Below are 15,770 nucleotides of genomic sequence, written 5' to 3'. Positions count from 1 at the left end.
GGCCGAGACGCTGCAGGTTTTCTCTCCAACCAGTTTCTTCAGCAGGTGATTTAATTGACGAGCTCCTTCACTCAAACTGAAGGTGTTGATCATTAAAATCACCTGCTTTAGTGACTGGCTGGAAAGAAAACCTGCAGTGTCTCCGCCCTCCATGGCACGAGTTTGACACCCCTGCTTTAAGAGAATGTGCTGTTGCAGCTTTTCTGTTAAAGAGACAAATTAGAGATAAATTTTTATTATTCAATATTATTTTTTTCACAGAAACCAATGCAGTTTTATTTAACTTAAAAATAAGCCTCTTGTGTTCATTCATTGTTTGTACAGTCAAACTTATTATTTATGTGAAATTTGGTCCTGTTATCTTTGAAATGCAATTTAGGTGCCAAAGTAATTGTGTCATAGGGTGATGTGCAGGGTTTCATGACATTTGATGTTCACATGAGCTAGTCTGTTTGACGCAGTTTAAGGCAAAATAAGGTTCAGACCTTCTCTGTGAAAAAAATTGCATAAACGGACCTTACTCAGTTTTAATTGAAGACCCCTGTGATAAAGGATAAGATGAAAGCCAAGCAAGTGGAAGCGATTAAATACGTCTGCTCTGGTCACGCTATCTAACATGTGCCAAGAGAGGCCTACATGTACTGTAACTACTGTACATCTAACAGCACAATGCCGTTGTTAACAGCTGAAATTGATTTGGAGTAGATGAGTAGACAGAAGTACAAGCGCATTTGATTCATTTCATAGGAAACATACTTTTTCAAACAATAAAATTGACAACACATAAACATACACACGACTGACAGGAAACATTTGTGGTGCCCCCTATGGGTTGTGGTCACAATGGTTAGAAAGATATGCTAGCATACATGCAATACAGATATCCTCAAAGTTTTATAATCGTTAGACAAATGCTCAATCACTTGCTTGACACTCAAATTTTACATACGTGTTTGTCAGTCGTCCAAATGTGTGTACCTGATTTCATGGTGATTCGGCAAAACACCCTAAAGTTACAGTGGGTGTTTAGTACAGCGCATTTAACCGTGCAAGAAAGTTCAAGTTAGCCTGACTCCTGTGGTCAAGCTTTGGGTTTAATAGCAGCACCACCATGTGGTGTATTTGTCAGAAAAATAATAGCATAGGAAACCTAGTAGGGGTGTATACTTTTAACACAAGCAATCGTCAAACGCAGAAATAGTATATAGGAACTACTTCCTGCACAAACTGTGGGCCCTTTAGATGAACTTCAGCTCAGAGGTAGACTAGAGTTTTGGGCAGACTCGAGTCAGACTCAAATTTAATAGATTGTTACATTGTTAAAATGACATTTTATTTGGGAGACACTGTGCTTATGACTTTTAAAGACTCAAGTCTATGACTCAACCTGTCTTGTCTTGTTTTGACTTGAGACTTGACTTGAGATTAAAAACTTGAGCCTTGCAAAACAATAACTTGCTCCCACCTCTGTAAATTACTGTATTGACCCAAATATACTATGATGCCTGAATATAAGACAACCTCTCTTTTTCGACACCTGTTTTTGTAAAAATACAATTTAAAATTGTTCTTTAAATCATGTTTTCAACAAGGTAATGTTTTCCAATTGGTCTATGTGTTGCATCTCGCCATGTCACTGGTGTATGTGAGTGCCAGGAAGAAAATCTCTGACTCATTTGGGGAGAACTTTTTGGGAGGCACCTGCTGGTTTACATGTATAAATCTCTAGACCCCAAATAAAAGACCAGCTGTCTTTTTGCAAGAAAAAATACCACCTTGTAATTGGGTCAACAGGGTATTTTGTATATAAACCTTCTGTAAAACTGCCACAGTGAGTACACAAACAAAACGACCACGCTAGCGTTCAAAATCAAAGAGCTCCGCCTCCTTCTCCTTCCAGAAAGCAAAGCTGCGATCAATATATTTACAAATGTCTTCATTGTTGAAACAGGAGAAGTCCATGTCACTGCTACCTTCATCTGGCGAAGCACCTTCAACTACAACGAAAGGCACCGGTGTGGAATTTGATGATGGTCTCAAGTCTCCAAAGAAGCGAACTTTGATGTCGTCAAAGCCATCCCTCCACTGTCGCCTCCCGGTCTGGATTTCCTGAAGTACGGCCTTGTGGAAGTCCCTCACTTTCTCCCAGGGGAAAGTCCCCACGTGGTCAAAGACTTCAAAGCAGAGCAGATGCCTCATTTTCCTCTCTTCTCGCGACAGCCCCTGTTCCAGGATGTGGAAGTATCCCAGCATGAAGAGGTCCAGCGTCAAGCTATCGTAGTCCACATCTGGTAGGAATTGTTCCGGAGAGTACACAGGAAGTGGGTTTTGGGAGGCACTGGCTGACAAATACGACGTGTGAGCGTCATTCAGCTGGAGTTTATTCCTCCAGGAGTTTAACATCTTGTTCACAGCTCCTAGTTTTTGGCAGAAGAGAAACATGGACGGGACACTTTGTTGGGCTTCTGATTTTACATCCTGTTCCTGCCTTGCTGCTCGCATTGAGATAGCGTAAGCAGACTTCTTCCAGTGGCTCAGAAACAGCACAACAATACGCTCTTTCCTCAGGCTGGTCGTCTCTATCACAGGTGGGAGTTTTTTAGGGTAATTAGTTAGCTTGTTAGTTAGTCCATAAGATTGGTTTGTTTGGTTTTTGCTAGGCAGCACTCCAGCAAAGGGATAAATGTCACCAATCTGACCTTCAAAGTTGGCTCGGAGGTTTCTGACTGACACCCCAAACTGACGGATCTCCTTCTCCACTTGTTCTCTGGGTGACCTGCTGTAGCTCTCCATCTCATGACCAAACGCCATACCAATGAGTGGCATCTTATGTCCATTTGTGTTTTGCAGAAGCTCATGGCCTGGGCCTACCGTTAAACCGTCCCTTACCCCCTGAAACCCCTTCATCCCCTCTATCAGATCCTCCACCACACTCCTCGTAGCACCATCCTTGGTGGTTCGAGTCAGGCTGGCCACCAGCAGTGACATACTCCTGACAATCTCCGAGACGCGGCTGCACCAGATCGGCAGCGCCCGACTTCCCTGCGCGTCCATTTCTTGCAGGGCCTCTTTGTTGAGGGAAATGTTTAAGATGGGGTCAGGTAGAATAGCCCTCAGTTCCTCTGTCAACCTGGTCAGCTCCACCTCATAGGCCTGGTAGCGCTTCTGAAGGGACACATTGTCAATCTGCTGTTGCAGATAATGAAGGTCGTCTTCTGTGAGGAGCTCTCCATAGGGCCCCAGGACTGCATTGTGGGTTTGGGAGTACTTCCAGCCATCCACAGGGGAGGAACCGTGATTGAGGTCCTGCAAGAGACATGAAAAATAGTTTAGCAGTTGACAGTTTGTTTTTATGGTTCCCAGCGGGTGAATACTACCATGTACAATGCCTTCAAAAGCAGTGAAAGACCAAATTAGACTATGAAGGATACTTTCAGTGAAGTCAATGGGCTAAAACTTGTCTTCTAGTCTGGGTGTTCCATGCATGCCCAATCGGAAGGAGGCCTCAGGACAGCCAAGGTGGAACTACAGGACTTGGCCAAAGACAATGAAGTCTGGGCATCTGTGCAGCTCTGATCTCTAATGAATACATGGATGGACTAAGACTAGAACTGACCAGTACCTTTCTCCTCTGTGCCTCCTCATCCTGCAGTCGGGTCTGCAGCTGTCGCACCATCACCTGACGTTTCCACTCGGCAATGGGGTGTCCAGCCTCATCATGAGTGGGCACTAGGGCCTCAATGTCGGCCAGGATCACATCAACAATCGGTATCTCCTGCGGAAGCTGATTAGTGTCTTGTTTCTGCAGGGAGATGGAGTGAGGGTTTAGCTATCTGGAGGCATCTTTAGTGATAGTTTGCAGATCTCTTGTGGTATAGAGGTCAAGATGTGGGATTTTCACATTCTTGCTTCGATTCCCTGTCAGGGAAATTGTCATAAGGCACGATTGCAACTAGCGGTGTCTTGGGCCCTCACCACACGGGAACTCTCGTAGTTTTGTTTTTGTTTTGTCAGGTTAAAAAAAATTCACTCCCACACAGTGTTGGATCAGTAAATGGTCACATCCACACGGGAACGTTTTCAGGTCACTGGGTGAAAGCGATGTAATACATAAGGCACACCTACGTGTAGCGCTGTAAACTGATACACAGACAAAACCACGTGACACAAACTATAGAGGAAGAAAGAACGCATGGGCATAGGTCTGTCTTCTTCTGCTACACACAAACAAAAACAAGGGGGCCGCGAGATTTTATTGTAATACTGCCAATGGCACCAACTGCAGCACAAACAGCTCTGTAGTCCCCCAATGTTGTTGTTTGGCTCCATTTTGTTCGTCTGGGAACATTACGGCGACATCATTGTTTTCAGAAAGTAGCGGTTTGCTTGTCTACAGGGCAACAACAAGCCACCGTTATCAGATTTTCCCACTCTGGAAAAGGTTTCATGGCACCCAGAACACCGTTGTTATGGATGTAAGGCTGAAACTATAAAAATACTTTGCCGTTTCCACCACAAAAAGTTTCCTCGTGGACAGCCCCTTAGAATAATCGACAATTTGACCGGAGGAGTCTGATTCGAATATCAACCTTGATGTCAAATCGTATGATTTGAAAATGTCACATGGTCAAGATCGTACCGTTCTGACTTCTGTCTACATGGGGGTCCCCACTTCTGTATACAGTATACATTTGTTTTTTTTATAAATGCCCTATTTTTATATAAAATTAGCCTAATTTGTAGTGAGCGTTCGCATCCCTGGGGAGGTGTTCAGGGCGAGTCCGACCAGTAGAAGGCCTCGGGGAAGACCCAGGACATGTTGGACAGACTATGTCTCCCAGCTGGCCTAGGAACACCTTGGGATCCGCTGGGAGGAGCTGGACGAAGTGACCGGGGAGAGGGAAGATGACCCCAAGAAAGTACAACATGTGTTCTTACATATAGCATATACAGTACATATACATATAGCTTCTTACATATAACACAACAACAACCAACATGGAGTATCATTTAAAACAGGTAAGGCTGTTATGCCAACGTAAATGTATATCCTGATTGTGGATCATAGAAATTAGGCTGCTAACTGAGAGTTTTGGCAAGTTTTTGTTTTAAAGCCATGTTGGCCCTATTTTATGAGTACTTTTCTTATGTGTGATCTGCCCGCTTGCCAACAGTGACAGTGTTTCGGTTTTCTGCGTCACTAACTAAATTAAGGTACTGTTGCTGCACACATATCATGTTTATTTGTTTATCTGAGTGTTTTAGCCTTTTTCATTGAGGCGGAAAAGATCTGTTTATTTGCAGGGATCCCAATTAGCTGTGCCCTAAAAAAAACACAACAACAACATTTGACGATTAGTTAACTATAGACAAAATCTAACTAATCACATCAAACTATGAAAATCCTTAGTCGAAGACAGCCCTAATTGCGACATCAGACTGCTGTTTTAGAGTGGCAGAACTTCAGAGGCACTAAGGACTTAGCTTGGAGGCTCGAAATCCATTGCAATCTGCTACTGATAAAAAATGAGCATGTTTAATCGATTTTACCTGTTGTCCAGTGAAGACAGCCGTGATGCCAGCTTGTTTCAGGAATTTGATTGTCTTCTTGTGTGACATCAGAGTGAGGTCTCTCTCTGGTGGCTTCAGCTGGCTGAATGAGGTCACCACTGGAAACATCATGCGTCACAAAATGTTATGTTCTGTATGTTGTTGATGTCTTTGTTAAATCTGGGTTAAGACTGCTGAGAGCTGCTGAAATTCCAAAGAAAGAAACAGGATATGGCAGCAGATATGCCGGTGGCCTAGTGGCTAGCATGTTGGCCACACAGTCAGGAGATTGGGAGGACCTGGGTTCGAATCTCCGTTTGGGCATTTCTGTGTGGAGTTTGCATGTTGTCCCCGTGCGCGCATGGGTTTTCTCCGGTACTCCGGTTTCCTTGTTCCAAAAATATGCATGTTAGGTTAGTTGACTCTAAATTGTCCATAGGTATGAATGTGAGTGTTGAATAGTTGTTTCTTTATATGTGCCCTGCAATTGGCTGGCGACTAGTCCTGGGTGTACCCTGCCTCTCGCCCAAAGTCAGCTGGTATAGGCTCCAGCATACCCCTGCGACCCTAGTGAGGACAAGCGGCATAGAAAATGGATGGATGGGCAGCAAATATGCCCTCGAGTGGAATTAAACAGCATAAAGAGCAATCTGATTGGATGTTCACAAAGTGCAATGATCATTCAGCAATGCCAGGACATAATTTAAGGTATATTTTTTGTCCGTGATCTCGGCCTTGATTGTATAGTAAGTTCATTTTGTTTATTTATTGATGAAATAACCAATTTTATTCATTGAAATGGAACAAATGCCAATGCTATTTCCATAAAAACATGAATTTTGCTTTTTTTGAACAATTGGTCTTAAAAAGCATTTACTGTCCAAAATGTGGAGGAGATACATGCTTTTCAGTGGACTACAACCAAAGGCACAGTATTCAGTGATGGACATATTGTACATGCTAACCAATACCTGAGGAGGCCATGTGTATTTGGTGCATGGAGCCCGTTGTATGTCTTTTGGGAGCATCAGCCAGAGTCACTGAGGATGAGGATGAAGAGGTTGTTGGGAGTCGGGGAAGGGGGAGCACCTCCTTCACTGGCTGCTGGGAGCATCGTCGACAACATTTAAAGGGAAAGTGCAAACAAATGTCCTCCACTGTTCACATCACTTAACTTCTGCATTCATGATGACACATACTGTACAATGATAGGGACAAAAGTATTCTTATGGCTCACCATCCCTAAAGTGTGTGTGTGTGTGTTTTTTTTTAACCAAACTCATCCAAGCCTGCCCTCATGGACTTGCAGTAGGATGAAGATGAAGAATGGAGATCTATAGGTCTCTTAATTAATTGAGATGTGTTATCTCAATACTTGTTGTCCACTATCATGCAGTGATGTTTGCTCACATTGCATATTTAAAACTGGTAATGAGTCACCTTGCTGCTCTCCATGTTGGTCCTGGTCCTTTCCTTGTCTCAAAACAGCAGGAGCTCTTCTTTTCTTAAAAAGAGTCTGAAAGGACAACAGAAACCATATAAAATGAGCCCTCACAGAGTGCATTTTTGAATATAGAACAGGTAATCAACCCCCTCTATGACACACACACAGATGCTTAATGCAAAGAACAATGGTCACTTTGGCAGGCTGAATCAAAAGGCGGTGAAACATGAGCCTGCTTAGTGAAAGTGTGGCATGCCACACAGAGTGCAGGAGAAAGCTTGTGAAGAGTTTGTGGAGACGTGATAGCCTGCTTCAGGTAACCTTACTGGTTTGCTGGAGTCGATTAACAGCATAATCAAACCCACGTTGTTAAAACTGATCTAATTTACACCATTTGTCCTGTTAAAGGTCTATTGTGTGTACAATATACTGTAAGATAAGCTTTGTTTTTTATCTCTTCCATTGAACACATTTTTCCACAAATTATTATGGCAAACTTCGAATACGGGGATGTTTGGCTTGTGAGGATGGACTATGGAAATAGTCTAATCTAAATGTCAGAAAAGTCAGGTATATACCAGAGGTAGGTCTCTATGAGGGTGTACAATTTGGATGTGTTCATTTATTTGGATTCTATTCAGTCTTGGAAGATGTTTGATATCTCATTTTATTTTAGGCAAAAATATAAAACATGAAGCTTTTCCAGCTCAAGATCCAAATTAGATATCTGGTTCCCTCCCCAGACCCAAACTCTCTAAAATACATCAAGTTTTGCCATAACATCCACATATACTGCACATAAAAAGCACATTATGACAACAAACATGGATGAAAAAGCCCTTTGCATGCTTGATGATCAGTAAAATAACTTCTAAACCCTATTTATCATCTTTCACAATAACAAATTGTACTCACAGTAAAGTCGTCTAGCAATGGCGGTGCCAGCAAGATGATAGAATGTAAGAAGCTACAAATATATGATTAAACGGTCAGATTGTCCACAAACTGCTGTTTGTCACATGGAACCAAATAAGCTGAACAAGACTGAAGCAGCATCATCACCCAGACACAAACCTCAGATGCTGAGGGAGGTACTGTAGGCTCCTGTCCATAATTAAAAAGGGGGGATAGGGTGACCTGCATATGGTGGTGGTATAGAACAGGTGGACATATGCGGGAGACTGTATTCTCTCAGCTGGTGTGTGGTTTCTGTCACATTCTGTGTCTGTCTTTTTGCTGCCGCCTGTCTGCCGTGTCTTGCAGTTACCACCGAGCCGGCTGAGGCGGAGCTACCTGCGCACACCTGCACACTATCACAGGCGGCGGGTACTTAAGCATGGCACTTGGACTCGTTCGGTGCCAGATCGTACCTATTGCTATGTTGCTCCTCGAGCCTACCGTGCTAGCTATTCCCGACTGGTCCTCTGCTATTGTGAGTACTTTTCCCTGCTCGGCTACTCCAGCAGTGTTAGTTCCTGTGTATCTGCAGTTTCTGTTTTGAGAGACTCCTAGTCCTTTCCTGCTACCTGTTGTAGTAGTGCCTTTTGTTGTCCTTAGCCTTTTCCCTGCTACCTTTTGTAGCAGTGTTGTTTGTTATCCTTAGCTGGGCTTGGCCTGTGTTTTTTCGTTGGACTCTATTCTCGTTTTTTGCCTTGTTAAAACCATTATTTTTCTGGACATTAAAACCTTTGTTCACCACCAAGCGTCGCTCTCTGCGTTGGGAACCGAACTCCGGCTTAGCCGTTCATGACAGTTTCCTTCTCACTTGTTGTGACACAAGACGATGATGGAGGTGATGTCATAAGTATGTGATTGAAACAAAGCAGTAGTATATACTGTATGTGTAAGGATGATATGCGATGATTGATCACCTGCCACATCCATAATAGTGGACATACCTGTAATTTATTGGTGATGACAGTGGAGGTTACTGCAGTGATGCAACCAAGATCCTTGACCCACCGCATAATGTGGACCCTTCCTATCAAATATGGTTGGAAATGCAGAAACAAAAGCAATAAAACAGTAAAAACAACAAGGGGGTGGGGGGCAGTCACTTTTTCACACAGGGCCATGTAGATTTGAATTTTTTTCCCCTCCCTTAATAAAAAAAATCATTTAAAAAATGCATTTTGTTTTCAGTTGCTAACACTTTTTTGCACCACTGTATTGTGTATATGTGTGTGTGTATATATATACTGAATACAGTATGTGTGGTACAGGCATGCTTTTATTTTGATGGCCGGATTTACCAGATACAGGAAGTGTTACACCGAGTTTGCCCGACTGATGCCGAATGGACCCGAAGGTGGTTGTTTTGGCGGTTGACATTTTTTTAATTAACATTTATTTTAGACAAAAGTAAACAGATACCGCAAATGTGGCGTCACTTTCAAGTACATTTCCTGAATGAAATAGTGCCAGAACAGGCTGCTGCAAAACAGAAAGAAAATAAGGAAACAAAAGTATACATAATTAAGAAGAAAAAAAAAAACAACGGTAAACAAGCAAGAAATGGAAAATGAAACTATAAACTAGGTGCTTCCTCCAAGATCCAGATCAGGAATTGGATGAGATAGTTCCACGGCTTGTTTTTGAGGTGGACAAAAAAAATACTACATTGTGAAATACGCCTTTCTGACCTTTTGAAACCACTCGTATACAAATACCACAGAATGGAAGTTGGTCTACCTCAGGATCTCTGGTTTTGGACGGGTGTGATACTATAGTGTGCACATCTGATGCCGCCCACAGTCTATATGCTCAGACACTTGACAAATTTGAGGGAACATTGGTCACATGTTGATAGGTTTATTAAAAACTTAAAAATGATCTTTCAAAGCTGCACGTATTATAGATAAAATGTTATTTCCATCTGTGATTAATTACAAGTTAACTACTGACAACATGCGATTCATCATGATTAAATATACTGCTCAAAAAAATAAAGGGAACACTAAAACATCACATCCTAGATCTAAATTAATGAAATATTCTTATTAAATATTTTGGTCTTTACATGGTTTAATGTGCTGACAACAAATTCACACAAAAATTATTAACTGAAATCAAATTTCTAAACCCATGCAGGTCTGGATTTGGAGTCACACTCAAAATTAAAGTGGAAAAAGACACCACCTGTTGTCTATTCCATTTGCTCAACGGCATGTGAAATTGATTGTCAAACTGTGTTGCTTCCAAAGTGGACAGTTTGAATAACGGCGCAGCAGTTTTGACTGAGTGTGAATTGAGTGTTCCCTTTATTTTTTTTGAGCAGCGTATATTCATTGATTGACAGCCCTATTATACGGTATATATAAATATACATACACAAGCACCTCACAGTGGCCTACTGGTTAACATGTTGGCCACACAGTTAAGAGATCGGGAAGATCTGGGTTCGAATATCTGTTGGGCATCTCTCTGTATAGTTGGCATGTTTTGCACGTGGGCGCTAAATTGTCCATAGGTATGAATGTGAGAGTGAATGGTTGTTTGTCTATATGTGCCCTGGGATTGGCTGGCGACCAGCCCAAGGTGTACCCCACCTCTCACCCGAAATCAGCTGGGATAGGCTCAGTGAGGATAAGCAGTATATAAAATGGATGGACATACAGTATATGTGTATATACAGTCATGGAAAAAAATATTACACCACCCTTGTTTCTTCAGTTTTTTGTTCATTTTACTGCCTGATACACTAAAGGTACCTTTGTGATATATAATAAATATAACAATGACAATAAAAATAACTCATAAGAGCTAAATAGCTAAATAGCAACTCTTAAATGAAAGTCTTATGAGCTATATTTGTTATCATCATTATATATGTCCAAACAAAACTTTAGTTGTACCAGGCATTAAATTGGATCAATAAACTGAAGAAACAAGGGTGGTCTGAATTTTTTTTTTCCATCACTGTATATACCTGTACTTGTCTGACTGTATACATACATACAGTACAGTACAGTACAGTACATATATATATATATATGTACTAAATATAAGTGGAAAAAACTATTTGAAATATATACTCACCAGACACTTCATTAGGTACACCCACACAATGACATCCTTTACAGAGATGAATTTAGTTTGATGTTAAATTGCACTGCATCATATAAGTAGCTAAATAACCAAATTATTGGAAACATCTTAGTATGATGCACCAGAATTCAACTAAAACACCAAACTAAAATAATAAACATACAAAACAATAATACAAATAAATCATTTTGAACACTCATTTATTTATTTGTCTTGTTTTTTTTTTCTTGACATTAGTTAAGTGCCCACACACGGCAGAGAAACCTCCAGAACAATGAAAAGATAAAAGTGAGATGCAGGTCTGAACAGATTGGTCCACAGAGACCACCGCACTGATAAAACTGTTCCACGATCAGCCCGCAAGACTTGTGACAGACCAGTTATTTCTATTTCTGTTCTCATGAAAGGTGACGTACAGTGGAGGAGAGATACACTAATAGCATCTGTATAAAGAGAATTTGTTTATATACAATACAGAGCTGAGAGGGAGGTTTCATTACAAAGATCATGAATGACAATAAACTTTACACCAGTATTTAAGAGAGAGGGAGGAGGGGGAGTTTGCTTATATACGAGCAAGTGGACCTACATGCTACGACCCCGTGCTAAGAAGCAGTCAACATAAACAAAGCATTGCACCGAAATGTATGATTAGAAAGTCAGACTACCAGAAGACATTACATTCTTATGAAATCATACTGAATAAAGCAAGATATGTGCATGATTCTACTTAAATAAATAGTGCATTGTATTCTATTCACAACTTCACAAATAAAGCTTTCCATTCATCTTTTATATACGGTATGTTAAGAATTTTGCAGGAACAGAAACGAGTGACCGCACCAGGACGACCCAACATGTGAAAAAATGACATTATTGTTATTACTTTTGCAGTGCTCTGCATTTCCAAGGTTTTAAATGAGGCTGCATTGCTCAGCAGGTTGGCTGGCCTGGAGCAAACAGGAAGCAGCAGGAAAAGACCAAATGGTTGGTAGACCATGTCCTTCGTTTAAAAAAAAAAAAACACACACAATTTTTTGACATTTTAAGTACAGTTTTGGGTCATCGCGGTGCAGCAAAGACAGATAAAAGCATCTACTAATAAGCTTACTTTGAATAATGTACTTTGTCAAATAGCAAGCAGCGACAGCAACAAACAACGTGGCTTTTTAGTTCAGCGACGGTACCCTACGTTACAGGCTACTACGACATACAACAAAGCTTCAATGATATCTTATAAAAGTCAGAGTATTTAGTACGTCAGCCTACATACATACAAGCTAGTCTTACACGAGGAAGTGGAGGAACGGGGGAGGCACTAGCTGGTGCATGGACTTGCCCTCTTTTGAATGATCTCAGAAGAATTTAGTAGGAATTCTTACAAAAGAGCAACTCGACTGGGTATCAAACACACCTGTAAAGCGTAGTTAGTTACGCGGACCTTAGATCACTGCAAGAATGCATGAGAGAAATCCATATGATGTGTCATTGTGGTATTGCACGTTCTCATAGAAACGCTCTTTCTTATTTCCATGCCAGCAATTCACAAAAAGGGGGATTACGGCAAAATTAACTTCAAAATTATGTTTTTGTATGAAATCCTACTAAATTCTCAATTAGGGACAGGCTCAGGCATTACAAATCATTACAGGTCCATTTGGAATTCCTTTATGTTGCTACCAGGGGAGAAATTACATCAACCCTATAGATAGATGCAAAGCAGCTACTCTACTGACACATTAAATGTAGGATAAGTGCTTGTTGCTGCTGTAGCAGGAATTCACATAGAATTATTTGTCCATAAATATGAACATTATCTTTACATCATTGCGAACATTCCTCCAACTGATGCACGTTTTCATGTCTTTTGTTTTCACTTACCTGCTGGATGTCACTGCACCTGGTCGCAAAATAGAATTCATACACATAACTCGCCATTTGTATATGTATATCTTTACCAGTATAGCCGTTTAAACATGTCTGCTGTGTCTCTAGCTTAGTAATCGGAATTGGATTCTCTTGATTAAAAAGAAGGAGGAGGAGGAGGAGGTTTGGTAACACAAGTGCACAATAAAAACAAGGCTTTGGTTATACAACAACCGAGTGAATGACGCAACACATGAATTCAATGAGGGTGATAAAGTGCCGTGCAACAAAATTAGTCAGTATTTCCTACACGAGTAAATAAAAATATAAAGCAACAATAAATAATATATAGAAGGGATTTTTTTTTTAAAGGCAAACGTGTTATCGCTCATTCAGCTCCGGAAAAAAAAACAAATGGACAACAATAGACCCTTGCGTCCTAATTAATGTTGCATGCTACTTGAACAACACGTGTTCTCTCCACAGGGAAACAACACTCAGACTCGCATCCCTGCACATTAAACACAGGAAAACCTCCCCCCACCAGGTGCCGCTGTGTAGAAACACATGTGGATGAGCCTGTCCGCTTAACAACCTTGACGACATTAACTGGAGGATTACACGGGTATATGACTATACACTGTTGGTCACTATGCAGGCTTGTTAACAGTGAGCTATTGAGTAATGGCGTTAAATATATATAGAAGGTTATTTCAATACTGTAATTTATGTAAAAGTGTATTTATATGGTTGGTGGAGGTGGATCCTACAATAGTGAGTTGGCGGTGTTTAGATTGTATCGCTTTGTGTGTGTGTTTGTGTGTGCAAGTGTGTGTGTTGGTCATTTGTCAATATAGGCCCTTCTATTCTCACATCCTCTGGGCAGCCGGCACCGACTGAACAGACTTTCTCCTTGATAGTTTGGACCTGCGGGAAAAAGAAATTGTCAGATGATGGAATATAGCATCACACTGCACATATTCAGCCAGCCACTGTGTTTGCTAAATACTGTATATGCAGTATTGTCAGAATGTACAGTCAGCAACTTAAATTAAAAAAACTTTATATTACACATACTGTTTATTAAAAATACAAAGCATTTAAAATATGAGAAATATTTGGACGAAATAAGGCTAATATTATACATATATCAACATAAATAATATGTGGCCATCTACTGACGTTTACTAATAATGTATAGCCAGAATAGAAATGAAAATGTAAAGTCAACAACTTAAACCAGTAACTATTTACATTGCACATACATTTTAATAAACATAAAAACTTAAAATATAATTTTCGAAAACCTATAAATATGTAGTCAAATGTTTGAAATATATTAAAAAGACACCATTTTGGCAATTGTAAAGTTTAAATGTTGGCAGTCACATAAAATGGCTCACCTCTCCTTCCTTTTAGTCAAAGTAGATTTAATAACGCTGCAAGTTGGATACACACCTGCGTTATCATAACCCTGGACTCTTTATACTCTTTACACAGGACACATTTCTATAATAAAATTATTTATATTGTTATTTTATTGACTGTTATTGTGAACTAAAAATATATTACAGTCAAACTTGTCTATAGCGGCCACTAGAGGGAGTCTGCAAAAGTGCTCCCGCTGCCGCATGCATGCAAGCGTATGTTTTTTTTTATTGTAGCGTCGCTGGGAGCACGTCCTGTTCCCAGCCTAATTTGCGGTAATGTTTTGGTGCAAATGCTCTTAAAGTTACATGTTTGACCAGGAAATAACAAGCTCAAAAGAAGACGGCTTTTTTTATGTGGAACAACTGACAGTTTGTGTGGATCTTGTGAATGATTGTGACTGAGCTAGGACTCAGTAGTTAAAGTCTACACACGACAGCTTCATTGATTGAAAAACGAAACTTTTTCGTGCATGAAGCTTCTACTTGAGTTGGTAATTTGGCTGCTATATGCAGTCAGATATTGACCAAGGGAGACAGAATGGGTGGCCGCTGGCCACGTTGGACAGGTGACTGCTATACACAGGGACTATAACATGTAAATTTGCTGCGGGGGATTTTTCAGTGGCTGCTATAGGCAGGTGGCCGTTCTATAAAGGTGGCCGCTAAGACAGGTTTGACTGTATTGAACAATTCATTTCCCATGTATTCGTATTACTCTAAAACAGGGACTAAAATAAATTTAGGTTTGTGTCAAATAGTACAAAATGTTGTACTTTTGTAGTAGTCACATAGAACTATTGGAATAAATAGGTCAGGTAACAAAAGGAGGCTCGATATTTTAAACTCTCACTTGCTCTCAGCAACTTTGCCATTAAATGACCAGTTTTGTGATGTTCTCCGTTCATATTCTGCTTGTTGTTGAAAAAAAAAGTTAAATAAATAAGTTAATAAATAAAATACGTCATAAAAATGATTTGGCATGAAAAAAAATTCAGACGCAGCAGCAGCACGACACAACACAACTGCGGTAGTCCGCCCTCCCATGCAGCCCACCACCACAGCTTCAAAAAATGCGAGGGGAAACCCTAGCTTATAGGGGTGTCGTGAGATCTTGTGATTAAAGATTTCTCGTTCAGAAAAATGCTGTCTCACGATAATAAATACATAAATTAGTCACTCGTGAAAATGAAGTCAATAATTTTGCCACCTGTGTATATTGCTATGAGCATGCGTGTCTGTTTTCATTGTTTCTCGCCTCCAAACAGGCAGAAAGAGGATTCCCTCTGTGCATTGGTTCAGCACCTAGACACTTCATAGAACATCAGCATTCCATAGAGCCATGGCTTGAACTGATTGAGACCGCTCCTCAGTCATAGAGTCGCTTTGTCTCTGTGGGGGGAGGTGGTGCTGCGAGCATACTCATGCATACAGAG

At 40.7% G+C, this 15,770-nt stretch overlaps 2 protein-coding genes across 6 annotated transcripts in view; both read right to left on the bottom strand.

Moving 5' to 3' along the window:
• Positions 1 to 547: 547 nt before the first annotated feature.
• Positions 548 to 8,683, bottom strand: espnlb (espin like b). The gene is made up of 7 exons (XM_054767909.1): positions 8,521 to 8,683; positions 6,991 to 7,066; positions 6,522 to 6,651; positions 5,551 to 5,669; positions 3,623 to 3,802; positions 2,949 to 3,306; positions 548 to 2,831 (listed from the first exon to the last, which is right to left on the bottom strand). The coding sequence occupies exons 2-7, from the start codon at positions 7,003 to 7,005 to the stop codon at positions 1,858 to 1,860; spliced, it is 1,776 nt and encodes a 591-aa protein (XP_054623884.1). The 5' UTR covers positions 7,006 to 7,066; positions 8,521 to 8,683; the 3' UTR covers positions 548 to 1,857.
• Positions 8,684 to 11,224: 2,541 nt separating this feature from the next.
• kif1ab (kinesin family member 1Ab) overlaps positions 11,225 to 15,770 on the bottom strand; it is a 30,627-nt gene continuing 26,081 nt past the window's right edge. For all 5 annotated transcript variants that reach the window (XM_054766150.1, XM_054766159.1, XM_054766167.1 and 2 more), the window contains one exon: positions 11,225 to 13,834. In XM_054766150.1, the coding sequence (XP_054622125.1) occupies positions 13,777 to 13,834 (58 nt within the window). In that variant the 3' untranslated portion in view covers positions 11,225 to 13,776. The remainder of the gene's footprint in view (positions 13,835 to 15,770) is intronic.

Source organism: Dunckerocampus dactyliophorus, chromosome 2, assembly GCF_027744805.1.
Source record: "Dunckerocampus dactyliophorus isolate RoL2022-P2 chromosome 2, RoL_Ddac_1.1, whole genome shotgun sequence".
NCBI classification, from domain to species: Eukaryota; Metazoa; Chordata; class Actinopteri; order Syngnathiformes; family Syngnathidae; genus Dunckerocampus; species Dunckerocampus dactyliophorus.
Note: the sequence above shows the minus strand (reverse complement) of the source record. Positions and strands in the feature narration are given on the sequence as shown.

Excerpts from the sequence above, each read along its gene's own strand:
- espnlb (XM_054767909.1), bottom strand. Across the intron at positions 5,670-6,521 it reads AATACACATGGCCTCCTCAG|TGGTGACCTCATTCAGCCAG; the intron begins GTATTGGTTAGC and ends TGATGTTTCCAG. Across the intron at positions 3,803-5,550 it reads CTGTCTTCACTGGACAACAG|AAACAAGACACTAATCAGCT; the intron begins GTAAAATCGATT and ends ATCTCCCTGCAG.